General features: G+C 37.5%; 1 protein-coding gene across 1 annotated transcript in view; it reads right to left on the bottom strand.

Moving 5' to 3' along the window:
- ANO4 (anoctamin 4) overlaps positions 1-20,984 on the bottom strand; it is a gene marked incomplete at both ends in the record, with an annotated part of 117,890 nt that overhangs the window by 39,475 nt on the left and 57,431 nt on the right. The window contains 7 exons of the mRNA XM_082280340.1: positions 628-688; positions 1,211-1,307; positions 2,050-2,184; positions 8,511-8,632; positions 9,161-9,216; positions 11,126-11,232; positions 20,772-20,903. Coding sequence (XP_082136466.1) covers positions 628-688; positions 1,211-1,307; positions 2,050-2,184; positions 8,511-8,632; positions 9,161-9,216; positions 11,126-11,232; positions 20,772-20,903 — 710 coding nt within the window. The remainder of the gene's footprint in view (positions 1-627; positions 689-1,210; positions 1,308-2,049; positions 2,185-8,510; positions 8,633-9,160; positions 9,217-11,125; positions 11,233-20,771; positions 20,904-20,984) is intronic.

The raw sequence follows: 20,984 nt of genomic DNA on the forward strand, positions 1-20,984 counted from the left end.
TTTTGGGCTGACAGAAATTACTGATTCCTCTTGCCTTCAATTCTGCCTACATGACATAGTAGGGAAAATAGTTGAGCCAAAAATAGAACATTTCTATGGGCAAAATTCAGCCTCCATAGCAACAGTTAGACCACACTCGGATCAATTTACCATTCAATTAAATCTTTTATTTATTTCATCAGAGTTTGCTTTAACTGCAACCAGCTTACATGGCTTTAAGTTTTACTGCCTTTCTGCAAGGTGGGGAAACAATGCACACCTCATTTTAATACTGACACTAAATTGAGCTGCCCTAAGGTAAGAGAAGCCCTGAGCAGTAGTAGAGAGAAAGCCTCAGTACCAACAGATTTAAAAATTGTTAGAAATCTCCACAGAATTGCATATATAATCTACACAGACACTACATAACTGCATTCATGTTTTTGTTTTAATTAAAATTATTATCAAATAAAAATTTGGCTCAACCAATTCCATCTTCCTTTTGCAGAAACAGAAAAGTCTCAAGCCTATATTCTTTTTCTTAGTGTCAGAAAAAAAAAGTGTGCTGGAAAATAAAAAGGCCTATGTTGTATCACAATCTTTAAGAAAAAGATGGTGCAATTACTTAATATCAAAATGAAAACTTACCCCAGACTGCCATGAAAACAGCAAAAAAGACAGTAGCTCCATTGTCAAAAAGGTGGGTTACCTGAAAGATATATTAATAATGTGATCAATTTGTGATAATAAGCTTTTATTTTCTATTTTCACCTACTAAAATTAATGTGATCATGAGTTTAGCTGGCCTGACAATCCTGAGGATCCTTCCCTTGACACGCGAAATCCACCTGTGAGTTGACAGGACTATTTGCCATCCTGGCCTGGGACTGACCCCTGCCAACACCAGGTGTGAGCATCATTTCAGACCCAAAGCATTAATGTTATGGAGCCACATACAGAGGATGGATGAGAAGACAAAGACAGATGTCAAGGACACCATAACACATAGCTCTAGGACACGATCTCTGAGGCTGCTGAATCTCTAAGTGCAAATAGCATTCAAATGTTTTACAACCCAAACTAAGTATTGGTGAAAGACAATGTTAATGCTGGCTGAACTTGATCTGTCCTTTCAAGATTTTATCTACCCAAGCTCACTAAAGACAAATGCAAAAGGCAAAATTCATGCTTTTACCAGGAAGCACCTCGATTTGCATAGCCTAAAACATACCTTGGCATAAATGCAGCTGTCCGACAACCTCATGAAGGGGCAGTATTTATCACATATAGGACACATTATGATATCTGTAGCTTGGCAGACTTCTTTACTGGAAAAATAGAAAAGACAAAAATTAATAGCTTGATTACTACAACAATCTGCACAACAATCTGTCTTAAAATGGATTGATAGGCTTTGCTAATATTCAGTCACTTATTGAACAAAACTGGTCTGTAACTGAAGCCAAGATGTTCATAATTGCATGTGTATAATTAATATTTGTTGACTGTCTAAGACTACAGCGTTTACAGTCATAACTGCAGAGTGCAGTTCTCCAGGGAGAACCTAGCAGAATCTCTTTATCATTTCCAGCTACTCCTTGAGTCAGAGTGACTTTTGGTAGGGGGAGGTTGAGCATAACTGCAGACAAAGTTCAGTTTGACTTATTCTTGTGGCTTAAGTGCACAAAAACTTAGAGATGCAGCTCTCAGCAGAAGGTCCAGGGGTTTCTTCATCTGAGAAATGCCTCTCTCTGGTGAATCTTTGGGAAAGGCCTTTTAGAGAGTGAAAATTCCCCACTCTTGTGCTGGCCAGTTAGAGAGTAACGAAGTTTCTGAGTTGCCAGCACCACTAGCAACTGGAATTGGGCAAGAAGCATTTCCTTTCATCCCAATTCAAGAGCATAAAACATGGGAAGTTTGATACTGGGTACCTTATGAGAACTACACAGTCTTTTCTTGATTGTTCATTCAACGGTACAAAATGAAATAATTAACAGCTTGTGGGAAGATCTCTTAAATTATTCATAGTAACCCACAGCTGCAATTTCTTTATAAAAGTTCCCACGTTACCTGACTTGGCAGTGGTTCAAAGTGGTGACTCCATACAAAAAGACAAATAATCCAATGAAGGCAGCTGGGAAGAGCATCCCTGTGTACCAGCCTAACCAGGCAAAGTACAGCCCAATTTTCTCACCAAAGTACCGTCTGTTTTAAAACACAACACAACAAAGTTACCTGCTAATTAGTATAATCTACTTAATCTTGCTCATTATTAGAACAAAAATATTTCTATCATATCTGAAGAGTAGATTAAAGAGAAGAAAAAGCCTTCAACTAAGCTTCTAAATCCACACTGAGGGACCTGCCCCAGGAATGAACTTAAAACGTTAATTCAAAAATTCAATAACCACAGTTTACAGTTAGATAAGTGGAGACCTCATAAAGGAAACACTGAGTTACTTCTAAAAACTAGTTCTTTGTATTCTGGAAATTGATGATCTGCTTTGCCTTTTGGCTGTGTGAATGTACTGCCCAAATAATTGTATTGAAATCAGTTTTATCCCTAAAACTTCTACAACAGCAGAAATTATTTGAGCTCAAATTATTTCTAAGAAATCAGTTAACCAGAGTTCATTCTCCAATACAGTTTATTTTCATTTGGTTACTTATTTTCTTAGCTCCATTCTTGGAAAATTAATTTCATTATTCTACTGCGGTGGAAAGTGTAGTGCATGTAAGGTCCATTATTTTGCGATGATTTGAGGAAAGCCGTCTTAATTGATCCTAATTTATTAAATATATTGCTCAAAAACTACCAGCAAAGTGGCCAGAAAGTTCCTTTTTGCTACATATTCATTAGCACTTTTCCTCCTCCCAAACACAATCAAACCTTTATTTATGTGTTATATCAATACATCAAGCACACAAAAACCTGCTGAGGAGGAGAGGAGCATCAGCAGCAGAGGAGCAGGCTCATGTATTGTCCTGTGTCTGATGTCGTGTGCACAGTAGGCTGAGATTTTAGGGGATTATTTGCAAGACTGGTTTAAAAGAATGAGGCAAAATGACATGCTCATGTTTCAGAGACTTAAACTTTCATATCCACTCAATTTGAAAATAGTCGCTGCTGGAAACCCATTTTCACCCTAATGATGCAACTTCTGATCTATCCAGAGAATAAATGCCGTGAGCCAGCACTGCTGGCTCTTCTATGCTATGAGAGAATTTTGTTGGCCAAACTTTCTCAGTGAGAATGGAAAGACCTAGGTCTGTCTCTAGCGCTGGATGCACCAGAGGACGCTTGGTCTGGACTGGAGAAAATGAGCAGTTTTCAAGTTGTTATTAAAAATTTCCTGTTTGAGAAATTCTGCCCTGAGCTCATGCTCTGCTGGAAGATACTGACCTGCAGTGACTATTTTCATTTGAGTTTACCACCTCTGCATAAGAACCCAGATATTGTCATTTTGTTTTTGTTCTTCTGTTATTTAACAGACTCAAATTCACAGGCTAAAGAGATAGTAAGTTAACAATAACATGCTCAGTTCTGACAAGGGCAGCAGGTCTGATTGTAAAAAAACCACACTGCAAACTGTATTTTAAGACCTAAGAGTATTAATGAAACCTTTGTCCTGACCATTTTCCTGGCACCTAGGATGTCAATCTGTGCCTGCACCTCCAAAAAGGCAAACTCACATTTTGACCTTACTTCCACTAAATATTTATAACCTATTTTTCTCCATGTACATAGTTCAAAGTAGCGAAGTCAACCTAACCTTCATCAAGCTTTATTTTTTCACATCATTCCCTACCCTCAAGGATGAATGCTTCCTGGCTCCAACCCTCTAGCTGAGAAGCACTAATGGCAAAAACCATCTCCTGTCCTGTTGAGCCCTTCAATCTAACAGTGCAAATCATAGTATTCTTTTCCATCTTTGAGATCAAACACTTTCACCCTAGATGAAGACCCAAGCAAGGTTCAGTGTGTGCATAAAGAAGACTGTCCATGATGGGGAGCAACCCATCTCTGAAAAGTAAGGAAAAGGCATCTGAGCTGGGTCCTAAAAATGCATGAAAGATTTGATATTACTTTGATACATATTGGTTTAAATATGGAGAAACAGCCTTGATATTCCATTATTGCCCTTTGCAACACAGCTGATATTCCACAGGCACATGCTGTACTGCTGGAATTTGCATCTGGATCAAGTTAATATATCATGTGTTCTGGGCCCATAGTTAGCATATTTCTCCTTTTAGTCTCTGCTCAGATACCACTCAGTTAAGTGCTATGGAAACAGACTATGCCAGTAAGAAGGTCTTTGGAGGCCTTCCTAGGTACCATATTCAGAGAAGGTCTACATTTATTTCAATATGTAATTCAGCTGGACTATCATGACCCTCAGGGCATGAAAAAGGTTTAGAGATACCTTTGTCACTCCTTTCAATTTGCCCCAAATACTTGTTTGAAGAACAAGCTCTTTGTTTCTTCTCTTTTTCTGTCACTATGTAAAGAACAGAAATTTCATACAGCTTGCCTCACTGATGCAGTGCTCTCTGAGCCAGAGCTCAGCAATGTACACAAGGAATTCCAGAGGTTTTTTCTAGAATGCATAACTGTGCACTACTTCTACCTAAATATCATGTGTTATCATTCTGCTCATGTCAAGGCCTCTTTGAAATTTTCCAGCATTGATAACATCTTTGTGTTCTTGTTAACTTTGCTAATTTATTACTATCCAATTTTTCAGATTATTAATATGGACAGAAAAAAATTGTTTGAATTTTTAATGGTTCTCCCACAGAAAATTTTCTCCCCAACTAACCTAAAAAGCAGAGACATAAAAACCCCCAAGCACCTAATAGAATAATCCATCTCTCCTATCCTTATATATGCTGTACCATCAAAATAATAATAAAAACATAATTTCAGCTTCTCAGTTGTAAGCTAGCCCGTATCATAGCCCTTCAGTACCAGTTACCTTAGAGGTGAACTGTATATCCCCTCAACCCATTCCAATGGTAGAGCCATGTCTTAATTGGGTTAAGATTTCAATATCAATATTTATCAATAAGGCACATTTTTGAAAATTAGTAAGCTACAAAGTCTTATTTCAGACCTATGAACTGTGATATTGGATTATGCTGTGTTTAATGACCTTTATTACAGAATATTTTGCTTTCAGCATGCCTAGAAGGAAGTCATGGATCTAGAATATAGACAGATCAGGGCTCAAGCCAAGAACCTATCTATCTTCATTAACCCTTTTGCAAATAAGAATGAAATTCTGTACAGAACCTTCTACATCACAGAATCTAGAGCCTTCCAGCAGGTGTTTTGGACATATGAAGCTCTCACAACAGAAGCAATGGGGTGGGTAGGAAGGGTTGACAGGAGATTGAAAGGGAGTAGTCAGCTTGCAGTCAAGACATTTAATGGAGCAAAATGCAAGTTGCTCAGGCATCAGTTTTTGCTTCCAGGCTCATTTAGATAGCTTTACAGCCACTTAAAAACCATAGTTTTCTCCCTCTGTTTTTGTCCTGTGAATTACATGCACAGGCAGCAGCAGGAGCAATTTGTGCACAATCAGGAGGGAAACAGCTATGCACGTAAGTGTGAGGAGGTGATCCAAAGTCCCCAGGAATCACTGTAACTGTTTCCATTGATTTACATGGTCCCAGAGCATATAAATATAATAAGTCCTGTTTCTTTCAGATTACAATCAATTCTAAGGGTCATAAATTATTCTTGTAAATATCTATAGACACTAAATTCCAAGAGATGTGTAATTAAAGTCATGGTACCACATCTGTCGATTAGTAGGATTGGCTTTGTAAATTATGCTTAGTCTGCATAAATTATGCATAAATTATGCCATACTGCCACATGTTTCAAAGCAGAGTGGAAGCAGAATCATGCAATTCCCCTCAAATGACTTTTTCTCATTTATTTTTAGTGACTAGTATCTCCATAACAGCCAGCTGATGAGATTAAATGAAATCTGGGAGTTGCCAAATGGACAGCACAGGAGATGGAAACTTCATTTTAACAGCTAAGGAAAAAATAAAACAGCAAAGAAGCATAAACATTTTCACTTACCATTGAGGCAACTTGACTTTAAGGTAGAAATATCATATCAATTAATGACATAATTGGACTATCTACATCTAATTTACTTCTTAGCCTTTCCAAAGCATAATGTTAACTAGAAGTGTAAGTTCTGGTCAGATGTCTGTGGAAGAATCAACATCCAGACACTCCTTTTGTACACATGACAACACTACACCCTCCAAGCACAACCCCACATAACTCTTGTTATGGGATAAAAAAAGATTTTCCTGCTGTAGAACTGACATGAAAAAAGCTTCTTTTTAAAGTGTGCCTGCTGAGACGCTTCCAAGCAAAATGAACAGCAGGTCTTGCTGGTGTTATCAGTTCTTCAAGGAAAAATCTCCAGCTCAATACACATATGAACTGCTGAGAGTGGCAGTAGGCATGGAAGGTTCATTCACAGATGCTGGATTACTCACATTTCTTTATCTCCTCCTAAATCTTTGAATACTCTGAAAATTCAGCAGGAGCTGAGGAAATGTGAGTAATCCAGCATCTGTGAAGTGAGAAGAAAAAGGCATCCCCTTTTCCTATTGTGTCACCCCTCCTTCAATGAATTCATCACAGCTGTGGATGTGTTCCAGGCAGCAAACAGCAGACTGGGCTGGGGCTGCAGCTTTGGACCTGCTGAGTTTGGTGGCTTGTGACTCAGGCTGCTGTCTGTGCTCAGGGAATCTCACTACTGCCCTTGCCCCTCTCCTCTTTGGGCAAACACCTACTTGGCAACCACAGGACACTCATGACCTCAGATAGGGGGTTTGTAGCAATTGCCTTTCTTTTGTTTGTTTGTTTTTAACAGAATTAAAAAAAATCTGTCTGATGAAAAAATAAAGCTTCTTAAAAAATCTTAAATTTTAAACTCAGTCTACTCAAGAAGGCTGCCATCAAGGTCCAGAATAATCATATCTCTAACATTGCCTACTCTGTTATCATTTATTCTCATACTTAATAAAAACCTTTCAGATGCCTGATCATCAAATTAAACAAAACACCGGATATTGCCTCAACAGCACTTTCACAAACAAGAACAAGCCTTGACCACTATGGACAAATGATTAGAAAACTCTCTAGAGGTAAGTTATTTATACTGTGATATTAATATCTTATTGTGTACTGGGAAATTGAAAGCAAAAATCCCCTTCAGTGTATCTGTTGGCTCCCCCATAAATCAGCAATTTCTATTGTGTAATTTGACAAAAATTCCATATTTCTATTCAGTGTATTAAAAAAGAAATAAAAAGCTTTTGGGATTAAATTATGAGATTTAATAAATTATTTTGTAAAGCATTAAAAAAATTACATGACTCAGTGAAATTTTTTATTGTATTTCTTGGTGAACTTTTTATCCATGGAGATGAAACTCTCTGTTTTATGAAATGGATAGTTTTTATATGGCCTTAATCAGTAACACTGTCTGTCTCCAGGGCCACCCTCTAGAAATCTTTCATCTGGAAACAATTTTGAGAATAAATAAGAGCAAAGTTTTCTATTAGCTACAGGACTTATGAAAGAGGCAATTAATATGCTGGACCAGCTGCATGTTGTGGATGACCCTTCCTGATGGCCAATGGGTCTTCAGTGCTCCTGACACATCTGAAGACTTTATTAATAGGCTCTTGAAGCTCTGTATTCCTCTCTTCAAGTAGAAAAATCCTGTTACTGTCCAATAATAGTTCTCCCAACACGATAAGTAAAGGCTCTGGCTCTCTCTATATGCGCAAGAAATATCTAATTCTCTTAGTGCATGCAAGGCTATTTGAAAGCACTATTTAAGAGGACTATAAGAACTCGGAATCACATCTCAGCTTCCTCATGTTTTCTTTCTTTGCAGACTACTTCCAAGATGAATAAAACTCCAGACAGTGGTGATGTAGCTGGTCTGAATTAAAGGGCAGTGGTACAGAGGAGACTTCCACCACTAGTGTTGCTGGATACGGTAGCACATTCAGAACTGTCAGTTCTGCTCTGTGCCATTTGTAAGCATCATGAAACTTCATCCAGAGCTCATTCTGTGGTTGTTTTTCGGAAGAAGAAAATCTAGTTGATGAGAGCCTGTCATTCACCAGAGCCGTTCTCCAAGGAGGAAGAATTCCTCCTGTGGACAGATGTCTAATCAGGTATATCCAGGCTCCACAGATTTCTCTCTTCCTTTTTTTCTCTCTTAAATATTCTGCAAACACTTCATTTCAAATTATGGTGTCAGGAAACTCTAGAAGGAAGCTTCTTTCTCTTTCAAGTCCTTGTACAAGCTTTTCTATAGATACATCTTTGGATGTAGTGGCACCATGAACTAAATGGTTTCCCATGACTTCAGGATCATTTTTTAATGAATTAACGGAGCTTTTCATGGTTTTGGCAGAAGTGAAACAACCCGTGCTCAAAGCATCTATAATGTGGCATAATAAAAGCAAGTGAGTCTTACCTTACAAGATCCAGTGGCTGGTACTTATACCACACTCCCCAGGAAGCCCAGCACTCATAGAGCAGGTGTCTGTGGTTTTCTGCCCCATGGGTTTTTATTGAATTCTTACTTCTGTAACTTCCCTAAAATACAAATCTGGACATTAATGAATAACAGCAGCAAAAAAGAATATTTAAGAAATCGCTCTTACTAGCAGTATGGATAAAACAATTTATTCAAACTCCATACTTGTGCTCTAAAAGCTCAATATGACATTAAAAAAATATCACCTGATGTCACTAAGATTTGAGATTATTCTTCCTAAGATATTCATAATAAATTATATTCAAGTCATAGGCTATAAACACAAAGAAAATCTTTGGAGAATCTCAAAAAAACCCCCAGAGCATAATGGTTTTTCCTCTTTGAAAACATACTGATACATCAACTCAAATAGTTTTTACAGAATAGATCCAGAACGACTTTCTTTACTCATCTCTTTTTGCAAGAAAACACCCCTAATTTTTCCCCAAGGAAAAAAGCACCGATAAATGGAAACATGTCAGAGGCAGACATTAAAAATATCGAGGATAAATGATTACACAATTAAGAATTCATTTTGTGGCAAATGTCTGTTCAAAAAGAAAAAAAAAACAAACTGAGAAAAGTACCTCATGAAGAGGAAATGCAGCTTCATAGGAGCCATTACTGAGCAATCGATTCAGACCTAAGAATCAAAAGTATTCAATTATTTACCAATAGGAGCAGAACAATTGCTAAGCAAAAAGCAAAACACATTTTCATAATAAACTGACTAAATGAAGATTGAAGCCCATTGACAGTACAAGATACATGTAGAAAAATTAATCTTTTATAGATTTTGATAACTAAGATATAATACAAAGAAGGACATGTTCAAATATTAACCAGAATCTATCATTTATTATGCTGGAGGTTTAAAGATTCGTTCGCCAAATCCATCTTTAGTGTAACTTCAGTGAAATTGGAGACTTCACACTAGGTTTAAAGTTTAACCTTATAAAATATTGTCTAACAAAGCTGTTTAGATGAAAAGCTGCATATCTTGGGAGCTAAAAATTTCAGGGAAGGTCTCGACATTTTTGAATTGCAGACCACTAAAGCAACTGAAACTCTTAATTTCCATATGATAACAACTCTCTAAAATATGTTCAGTTTATGTCTTACGAAAGTTGCTGGTCAGACAAAAAGGAAGAAGACAAGCTGCAGCAGTGCAAGACTAGAAAATAAACAGGAACCTGAACCAAAATCATTCCTATGTGGCACAAAAAAGTAATCATACACCCCACTCACTCACGGCTTGTGCCTCTTCAGTGAGAGCCTTGAGAACTAATATCTGCTGAGATGCTGGTGCTTTTCACTTGGAAAATCACCTAAATAGGATTGAGCAGTTACCAGGCAATGCAAAACAAAATATCCACACTAAGAATGTGAAGGTGTTTGAACTCTATTGACCAAGAGGTGTGGAGTCTTGATTCCTTTCCTAATTCACAGAGGACACACAGCAGCAAGGACACAGCAACGGGAATATGAATATCAATATGAATATTCAATATGAATAGCACTTTCTGTGGTGGCATCAGTACCTGCCTGGCAGAATATACTTTCTTCCAGTGCCTCTGGCAAAAAAGTAAAACTTGTACAGCTGAGCTGGGCTTTGCTCTGCCCAGTGATCAATGCAAGGTTGTGTTCACTGTAGGTACAGCACAAGCTGACATGTGAGGGATTGGGATCTTGCTGTAGGCAGGGACTGCAAGTGTTTGCACTAGATGCAACGTCTGCTCTGCTTAGAGGTATTGCTACCCTCATCCCAGCAGCTGAGAAAGAAAGAAACATGGGAAGTTTTGGGATATTTCTCTTCCTCTTCAGGAAAGGTGAGGTTTAAACAGCAGGGAAATGAAATAGACTGCAGAGTTTTATGGAGATTGTCTCTATGTTTCTCTCTGTGTGGTACTCAAGCAGTATGTGCTCCGTACCACTTGGCAGGTGACCACTGTTTCATATTCTATCCCTCCTCTGTCACTGCCTGCTCTCCTGGATCTGTGTACGTGCCACTCCAAATGTTCACTCCACTCACTAATTGAAAGTGAAGACACAGTTATGCATAGCAGTCTTGGCACTGAGGACATCAGTGGTGAACTCCCTTTTGACTTACAGCAACAACAAAGATACAGAGTCTTCCATCTCCCTTAGGGATGGATAGGTATCCAGGGAGCAGCCCTGTAGGCTGAGATGTAGAGCAGCACAAATCTTGCCATCCTTCTAAGCATGTTTTTATGAGAGTAGAAGTTTTCCTGCATGAGTCTCTCTGCTTCTCCACTGCTCGTAATCTGTTCATATTTCTTGTTTAAATCAGCCTCTTCCCTTGCAGAGGTGATAAATCCCCTGTGGTGACATGTGCCTGTGAAAGCTGACTGATATTACATGGAAGTGATCACATCTTCCAGGCAAAGCCCCCACAACAGCAGTGGTTGAGATGTAAACAGGCTAAACTGAGGTGATTAAAAAGGAAGGAGAGAAGTCTGTTATGAGCCCAGGCAGACTTCTCCTTTCTTTTTTTTAATCACACATGTTAAAGCACATTGCTCAGTACTTACCAATTTTGTTTTTCCCTTCTTCATATTTCACTCTTTGTAAGATATGGTGTACAATTCTACTTCTTGTAGCATTATTGAAGAAAGTGTCTTTGTTGTGTATTATGAAACTACATGAAAATAAAAACCAAGGGCATCTCAGAAACATATAATAACATGTTTAAGGCAAATATTTAGTTCCATTACTTTCTGTGACACTCTAAAAATCTACAGTATGTAAGCAAGTGCAAGAAGGATTAAAGATACTTGATTAAGAGATGATTAGCCAGGTGAGATGCTGTCAGTATCAGTATTCATTCTCTAACAAAAAACAAAGAACATCTAACAAAGATGGAGAAGTCTGGAGAAAGATAGAAGATATTTAAGTATTCATTATGGTAAGCATTACTTTTAGGTAATTCACTGAAAACCACAAAATTCTTGCACAAAAATTTGCAAAAAGCATATCTTTGTAAGTGCAGCAGTAGAAATTCACATTCCATTTCTATTCCAGGCTTTTTGTTACGCTTTACCATTATGAGCCAGCTGGAAACATCTATTGGTAAACCACTCTTACCAAAAACTATTACTGAATAATATGTTAGAAATGGAAAGTATCATATACTCCTATATTTGGTCCTGGAAGCTAAAATACAGCAGAAAATTAGCTTTCAGACACCATTTATCCAGTTAATATTCTGGTTCAATGTTCAATAGGTTAGACAGAATTGTGGTGAGTCTGAATGTATTTTTATAAAACCCAACAAACTCTGTGGATAGGAGGCAATATTGTTTTCCTCATCTGTGTTTTTGAAGAGCTGCAAAATTGAATAAACTGATAAATAAAATGCTACGGTCATAGAGGTGTAGAGACATTGGTCTGTAAGACAGCACACTAGACAAATACAGCCTTAAATGAGATCATCTTAATCAGGAGCTTGGCATGGACTCACATCATCTTCTCTTTTGCACGATGTGAGATTCACTGCTCAGTTTTCCCCTCAGGTAATTTTACTCAAATGAAAATCTGCTTTTTCAGAATGAATCTTTACCCATGGGAAATAATATATGGCTTTGCACCTCCACAGTAATTTTGTAAAACAAGGAGTTCAACTTCTGGACTTTGAGAACTTCATATGCTCCCTCTTTATTATCAAAATTCTCAGCTGAATTTTCAATACAATACAACGTGTACATAAGTTCCTTATGGGCTGCTTCAAAGGCAGACAGTAAAAAAAAAAAAATCCTATAGTAAAGATATGTAAGACAAGTTTCTCCAAGAGCTCCAGAAGTAATGAAACCTGGTTTTCTAGAGGTTACTATCTCATGTCTCCTTTGCCACTCCACCCCAGATAATCACAGGCCATTTCTGTGTCTACAATCTACTCATTACTGTAGTCAGTACTTCTGGCTTCCTCCCACATCCCTACTATTCCCAAAGTCCTATGCATGCCCTAGAGTACCTACCTAAAGTAATTTGATTTATGCATATTGGCTGACCACCATGTGCACGCTGATTTACCAGTGGGCTGGTACCACACAGCAAATACAATTGGTGTCCACTGGCCACTGCCTTTTCTGTATAGGAACAGTTTTGGGCCACTATTCCATTTCAAGCTGCTGTTACTCAAAAAGTATGTCAGACTGAGCTTATCTTTCAGATGCATAAAGATAAGCAGGTATAGAGATGTATCTTTACAGCTGCAGCTGTATCAAATTCAGTTGAAAGTAATCAGTATGTAAAGTAATAACTATTAAAAGCATTTTGAGAAAAAAGAACTACGGTCATCATGTTTGTTTTAATGCTGATAGAAATTATATATTTAAAAAACCCCACCTAAACTCTGAAGCAGGTAGAACACTGTTGTTTTCAGCTGAAGCTGGAACTCTGTATTAGGCTGTTTTAGTAGCAGCAGAAACAAAAGCAGGAGTAAAACAGAAATGAACAATTAGAGATTTTTGCTCTTTATTTAATTTTCTTTTACTGACTGACTTTCCAAGATCTCACTTCCCAAACAGGAATAAATGTAACAGAACTGTGAAGATAACTTCACAGATATCAAAACACAGCACAGTAATTTTCATTCTGACTTAGCTATGAGTTCTTGTAGGATACAACTGAGAATTGAATCACCTTATCTGGGAAACTTGCAGCATGGAACCAGATAACACCTTAATCTATTTTCCTTGTAATACAATGTTATTTTGCCCATCTGTTATCACAACTGCCTCATACTGCAACTAGATGCAGTCATTTCATCATCTTTTCTGGAGAACTTGTTTAGTATTTTTTTTGTATTTAGGCATTTCTACTTTCATGAGTCATTAATGCAAAAAGGCAAAAATCAAGGATTATGCAAACTCTAAAAACAAAGAAAGAATCACTTGTTTAAAGAAACACTTAAGTCATCTGCATTCATTTGCAAACTTAGCAATTGTGTTATTATAGCTTTTGATCTCACATGGGCAAGAAGAAATAACCAGACGTGTCTGTGAAGCAGATGTAAACACCTCTGTATAATAACTACCATGAAGAACTCTGCCTATTCCAGAACTAGCTGAAGCAGTCCTAAAACACATGAGAATATGAGCTGCAGAGGTTCTGACCTGCCCAGTCTTGTGCCAGTAAAAGGCATCTGAGGGCAGGAGGGGGAGAGGAGAGGAAGAACTCACCATGATCAGAGTGGGCTAAAACCACGCCCTTGAGTGTTTTCCAAAGTTATTCATGAAGACATGGATGAAGAAGAGATGCTAGAGTTCAGCAAAGGTGAAAAAGGAATGCCAGAATGAATCCTCTGGATGTCCTGGACCATCCCTAACCATACCATTATTTCGGGATAGAATTGCATGTGGTAAAGTTTAAAAAATAATCCTCGCTTATTTTTGGACATAAAAATCATAGGGCTTTTTTCATTTGCTTAACTCAAATACTCAGGTTTTTTTCTGTGAAATTGTCTGTAGAGTAGGCTCAGAAAGAGCAGCATCACCATAATCAAGGGGACAGGGGCCTCTGGCACCGGAAACAAAAAGAGTCGGACATGACTGGAAGGCATTGAAAGGTTGAGAACATCTCAGCTAGTTGTATCTGTGTGTTACAATATCCCAGTTGGACATTGACATAAATGAGGACAATACCAGGGAGGTTCCAATTTATCTCAAAAATCACAGGAGTCATTCTTGTCAGTGAGAATCAGGCAGCTCAGTGTAGGACTTAGCCCTTTTAACCACCACCCCTTCCTCCCATGCTTTATGGACATTTCTTCCCCTCAAATTTTTGTGCTTCAGTTTGTCTTATTTCTGAATGTGGGTGGTAAATCCATATTCACAGAATAACCATCAAATCTATTCCATGTTCTACAGCATCCAATGAAGAATTCAGAGGAGAAAGATTTTCTCAGTCTGTGAAGAACCTCACACTTCAAATTTCAGTTCACAGGGGCCAGAGCTGAAGATATTTTCAAGCTAGGTACACATAAACATTTATCAGACATTACTGAGCTATGAACTGTATAGAGCGGAGGCTTTCTAGCAACTTTTTTAACCCTTGTTGCTGTTAGGTAGAAGAATTTCCTCAGCTGTTCTGTTTCTGCTGCCCTTGTTAGATTTTCAACATGCACAAGGATTTGAATATTCATAAGAGCAATACAGCTTGTTTTCAAGCTCAGTAAGGGTTTAGACTTCATTTATGAGACTTTTCATGAAAGGTTTTGACCACCTTGTCGCCTCATTTGTAAAACAAAAAATAAGCAAGGATTAATACATTATAGTTTTTATTACCTGTGAAGTTAATGTATAGGTAGATAAAGCCAGTGATTTGTTCCACAACAGCTATAATCATTAACTTGGTCCAGTAAGCCTTATTTGTGTGAGATGTCCTTACTCAAAAGGAAAATCCCAATGAAGATAATGAGAGTACTTTTGGAAGGAAAGGTTCCAGAGTTGATCCTTAATTAAAGTCCCTTTTAAAAATGTCATTCTGGAAATATTGCTCTTACATTTACACTGTAAGAGACATGAAGAGTCAGTGAAGGTTAATTGCTTTGAAACCGTATTTGTAGCCTTCTTAACTAGACTCTGAACTAGAAATTTCAAACTATCTTTCTGTGGATAGCAAAGCACAGCAAAGCTAACTGTTGTCTGAAGAAAGGCCTCAAATTAGTGCAAATTCAACCAAGAAAAAACTACCAATGAATTCCTGTTCATACATTCTCTTTGGTAATTTTGCAGGTTGTACAAACCCTTTAAGGGTAAATTTAGCTCTTGAATCTTTGAAAACACATTTGGAAAAAAAAGTGGGTTTACTTTTCTTGTTTTATTTTACTTTATATATTTTGGAAAAGTAAACGGCAGGAAAAGGCTATTTTCTGCTTTACTGGCAAGATATACAAGCTGAAAGCTGAACACCCATGGTCTGGTGACAAAGCTACAAAGGGAGGATGGATGCATGCACAGATCCATGTGTGTCTTTGCACCATAGGATCCACAGACACTGAAACATTTGATGTCTGACACTCACCATATCTAAAAGTACCTTCTGCTGGAAGCAGTACAAGCTAAGAGCACAGATGTTATTAGAAGGAGTAATTTCTATGTGAGTAGTGTACTCTTTGGCACAGGAAAAATGCCCAACCTTCTGTATGCCCAGGTAAATCACTGAGCCAACAGCCAACCTATTATTGGCTGAGGCAATAGCAGGTTTTTGGCTCATTTAACATAGAGAAAATAAATCACCAGCTGTAGTACCAGCAACAAGGCGAGCCTGCAGTATTCCCCTGAGAATAGTACCACACATTTATCTACTCTTTTTGTTTGAAAATGGGTATATTATTAGCACTTGTCAATTTTCATTTTCCTTGACTTTTAAGGCTGCAGCTGACTGTCTTGTTTATGTAAAAGGACATTTTTATTAATGGTTAACTGGCGTTTTTCATATCATATGCCTAAACCAGGGTGACTTTGGAATGAAAAATGTTGTAGTGGCTCTCTCTGTTTCCAAACTGGCACTACAGCCTCAAAACTGCCAAAGTAAAATAGTCATGGAAGTGCTGAATCTCTCCTCTACCTTCCTCTGCCCTTGCCTCCAGATCAGTCTTCCCCCCAGATCACTTCCTAATTTAAATTGGTTCACTCAGAAATATTCATCTGAGATAGAAGGAGCCTTATGTATTTTTCAGGGATGCCCTTCTTCATTCTATTTGTCAGGCAATTAAAATGTCCAGAAGCAGAGAGAATCAAAAAACCCATTGCAGGGCATGTTCAAGTTTGGAAGCACGGAGATTAGTTTGAGGGCAGCATTTACAAAACCATGGTTCCTCATTTACAAAAAGCCATTTACAAATGTACGGTTACTATACTGTAGGTGTATTTAAACAGCAGAACGACCATCCTGGTACAAAACAAGTAAGTGTCCATGCAGCCCTGTGCCATGTCTCCAGTTGCAGCAGCTCCCCGATCTATCCATGAATATGGGGTAAGGTGGCTCAGGGGAATATGGGCACAGATCATCTTGGTAGAGATGGGGTTTGTTAAGGTCAATTTGAACATCACAAAAAGCTTGAAAAGTAGGTCCCCCCCGAGAGACACACATCTTGGAAATCTGGAAAAAATACAAGACTCATGTACCACAAGGGAACATAATATGAATGAGAATCACTCCATTAACCTCTGGTATGTAGGACCATTTTTGCTTAATTAATCAAGTTACTATCCCAGTCCTCCTAACTGAGTAAATATTTAATCTGATTTTCACAAAGTAATAAATATTTAAGTGGTTATTCAATTATATATTAGATTAATATTTAATCAGAGAGTTTATCGCCTTCGAAAGAAAAAACAAAGGGGAAAATAGCTCCTGATATAGAGCTTGAAATCTCTAAACAGCAATTAACATATTTTCCTAGCTAGTGTACAGTTATCTAAGAAATTGCAGCTGATTGCTACTGTTACTATCCCCAAGTGACCAGCAGCTGACTACATAAAATAACTAAGATGTAGTAGAAGAACAACTAAGTATGTCTGATGGTAAACATTTTTCATGTATTGTGCATTCTTGTAACTGATAATTTTCTGAAGAAATGCTTTGGTATAAACACAGCCTTTTCCAAGTTGTGGCTGCAGAAAAGAGACACTACTCAGCAATCTATCTTGAGAATTATCATTTTGTATTCCACACAATTAAAAAAAAATAGTGCCTGGCAGAACTTCTTTCCTCCAAAAAGAGATTTCCTATTACTTAAGAAATAAGATGAATTTTTGTCTTCTCTTGTACTGACAACTTTGTGATATACCCTATGAAGTATGCCATAATCCCTTAAAAAGAAAACCTGAAGTCACACTGCAAAAGCTATAGGCACATCTCACAGATGTTATTCTTGCATTCTCTTCTTTGCCTGTTTTGGAGGAAGGACAGATGGCTAGCTGTGCCTCTTAAAACAAAACTTTTTTTTTTTTTTTTTTTTTTTTTTTTTTTTTGAAAAGCTAACCTTTCTCCACATCTGGCTTTTTTCCATCTGGATGAGAAAGAAAAATGCAAGAAAGAAAAAGACCATTGATATGATCTACTAAAATTGCACACACTCATTGTACATCAATATTTTAAAAATATTAATTTCCTATGGAAATATGGTCTGGTCAGCTTTTTTTTCTTAATTATTTTCCTCCCCAGACACGGAATTGTAAATATTGCCAGTTATTTGTCTTTCCATGCTTTTAAAAGAAGCCATCACAAATGAAAACTGTACTCAGATCATGTTATAAAATCTGTATCAGACTGGGGCCCGCTATGTGGAAAATGTGGCTAGATTACAAAAGATAAACTGCCCGTTCTCTGATGATGTGAAAGACATCTGAAGCTATGAAGAAAGAAAGAAAGAAGAAACTTTAGACCCAAATTGCGATATTTGGACAGAATCAAACACAGCCAAGCTGATATGAATATTTAAGGAAAAATATTTCAGAAAATGAAAAGCACATAAAACTGGGAAAAAAGGAAGAACTTGGCAGCTTCCAGGTAGGACATATGGCAAAATCTACTGTGAGGCCATGGGGATCTTATCTGAAAACTAAGAATGTGGAGTTTTATGCTTCCAAGATGGTTGTAATTGTGAGTGATTTACTTCATGGTCATTAAGCATGTCTTGGATAAACGGTGATTTATGACAACACAGAAATTTGAAATATTTTCAACTGTGAAAAATATATATCTTGCTCTCCAGAAATACTTGTACGATAGCCAGAAATATCCTCATTAGTGTAATTAAAAGACTGATTATATATTTTAGGCTCCTGTGGGCATTCCTCAAAGAACAGTTGAATGTACTTCCCACTCATCTCCTCCTTTCACTTAGGATTCTAGATTTGCAGGAAAGTTTTATGTCTTTTACTCTAAACTTAAAATTCAAAATTTGTACATAAGTTCTGACAAAAAGCAGACACTAGTGACATTTTTCAGCTACCACCTTAATACTGTGCAAAAGGACTAAAAGTCTTGCATTTATTCTGCATTCTCTGAGGACTTCAAGAACTGAGTGAGTTACAAACATTTTATTTGCTCAAAAAATATCCATATGTTCAATGAAAAGTCTTAACACTGAGGTCAGCCAGCTGAGCATTGGTGCAGTACAGGGACCCCTCCTGTCCTGTACCTGTTCTCTCTGAATCAATTTTGGCACAACTGTGTGATGGAAGAAGATGCAGAGTTACATCTAGAGGCCCAAGAGCAGGAAAGAGATTGTCACTATTCTAGCCTACAGGATGATGTACTTGTTAAAGACTGAACTCCACAAGTAACTACCCATGACAATTATGTAGCTTCCAGTACAATTTCATTGTATTACAATATGGTATGGTAAGAGCACTCTAGCAAAACTTTAACTGTCCCAAATATAAAAATGTATGGACTTTTCTTACCACTGAAAAAATGCAAGCTAAATTATCATAACGTTACTGTAGATAGCAATTCTTTTCAGCATCTCAAGAATTTCTGTGATTATCTTCACATTCCTAAAAAAATATTTCGGGTCTCTGGGTTAAAAATTGAAATATCTGCATGCAGCTCACTAGACAAATATTGAACAAGTCATTGTATTTCCAAATTCTAGTGAAACAAAACAAGACAAGCTGACACGGGCAACAGAGTGAAGCATGATAGGAACACCACTGCTGTCAGAGCCAGCACCTTTTGGGAGAAGGAGGCCAACTATGCCAACATTTTCTAAGCCTCACACACACAAAAAAGGAAGACTACACACAGAAAGCTAAGCAGAAAATGTCAGGCCTGCCAGGGAGTAGTTTCCAAGTCTGCAATGACGTTAAAGAAGCACCAAACAGCAGCAGGAGTGTTAATGAAACTAACACTACTTAATAAACTGCTCCTGCCAGTTTACCAACACAAACATGAGCAAGGCAGAAGAATGGAAAAAAAAATATTCTGGTTCATATATGCCAATTCTCCTTTCAGACACAGAAAACCTTTCAAAACAAACCACCAACCCCTTTCCTATGTGCAGTAATTTTAAGGGAAGTTAGCAGTTAATATTGCTGGCAATAAAAACATTAATGCTGACATCCCAATTTATTAATTTTTTTATTATCACTGGTCTAGTCTCAAACTAATTTGCACCTACTCTTCCTCTTGCAGGGCACAATAACTGACCCATCTCTGTGTCACACAGACTTCTATTGAAATTTCCTTAGAGTTTTGCACCTGTTCTTGTTTTTCTGCTGTATTTGGAAAGATGCCATTTGTGGCAGAGGTTTATTTTATTCGTTCTTATTGTAGCTAGTAAATCAAATCCCTGAAAAAATATTCACTAGGTATTTCAGAGCTTTATCAACCTGGCTTCTCCTTGAATAAAACCACGTATTTCAGATTTTTGAGTGACCTGTAATTCATACTGTGTCTTTTAGTATCCTCATCAGTGTTGCCTATTTTTTGTGGTTTTGCTCTCAGTCAACAATTGTTTCCCATATTACAAACACTGTAGTTACCTGTAAGACATCCAAAATTTGACACCTCTTGAGTTCCATATGAGTTCTGAAGTTTATGTGGGGCTTTCTCTGTTCTGCATTTTGCAAGTGAATAAAGGCTTCTGTGACATTTGTGCAACACTGATGCTGTTGGTATGCTTGGAAAAGCGCCACTGATAGGTCTAAACCCTGCGATTTTGCAAGCACTTTTGCATCCATAAAAGTGAAAGAGAAATTCAATCAAATTGACATTTCCTATTTTCTTTAGAGTTCTGTTTGCTCTACAGTCGTAACTAGGAATGAAACACGAGTATCAGTATTTCAGCCATCAGAGATGAAGGACTAATTTTGATTATGCTAAAGACATAGAAATGCTGAGAAAAGAAGTTCGAATCACATCTTTAAGTGGAAAAGATCAGCTGCAATTCTGACCTGAGAGAAAATAGCCATTTGACTACTTTAGGGACATAATTGAAATTCCAGTGAATTAAAAGGAACTTTCCCATTGATTTCCTTTAGCTTTGAGCCAGACCTTTAATTAATAGAAATGCAGACTTGCTATCTCTCCCTTTTTTGTGAAAAGGCACTTCCCTTTTGTGAAGGCACTAGTCCTTAAGACATGAACTAAGAAATCAATTTTTTCCAAGGTGAATCCAGAAGGCAAAGTTTTCATCTTGCAATTGAGATATGATAGAATACTCACTGATGTATCCTTTGTTGGCTGAATGGAGCAGTATAGCAGTCATTCTCCTCCAGATCTGGCAGTGTTTCCTTGTCCAGTTTCATTGGCTTTCTGGGTAACCATCCTCGGAACCTGCTTATCTGTTTCTCGATCCTGCAGCACATGATAAGCATGAGCATTTGAGATGATGGTTTTTTTCACTACATTATGAAGCACATGTTGTCAAACCAGGCC

The sequence above is a fragment of the Coloeus monedula genome (genome assembly GCF_965178545.1).
Source record: "Coloeus monedula genome assembly, chromosome: 4".
Taxonomy (NCBI): Eukaryota; Metazoa; Chordata; class Aves; order Passeriformes; family Corvidae; genus Coloeus; species Coloeus monedula.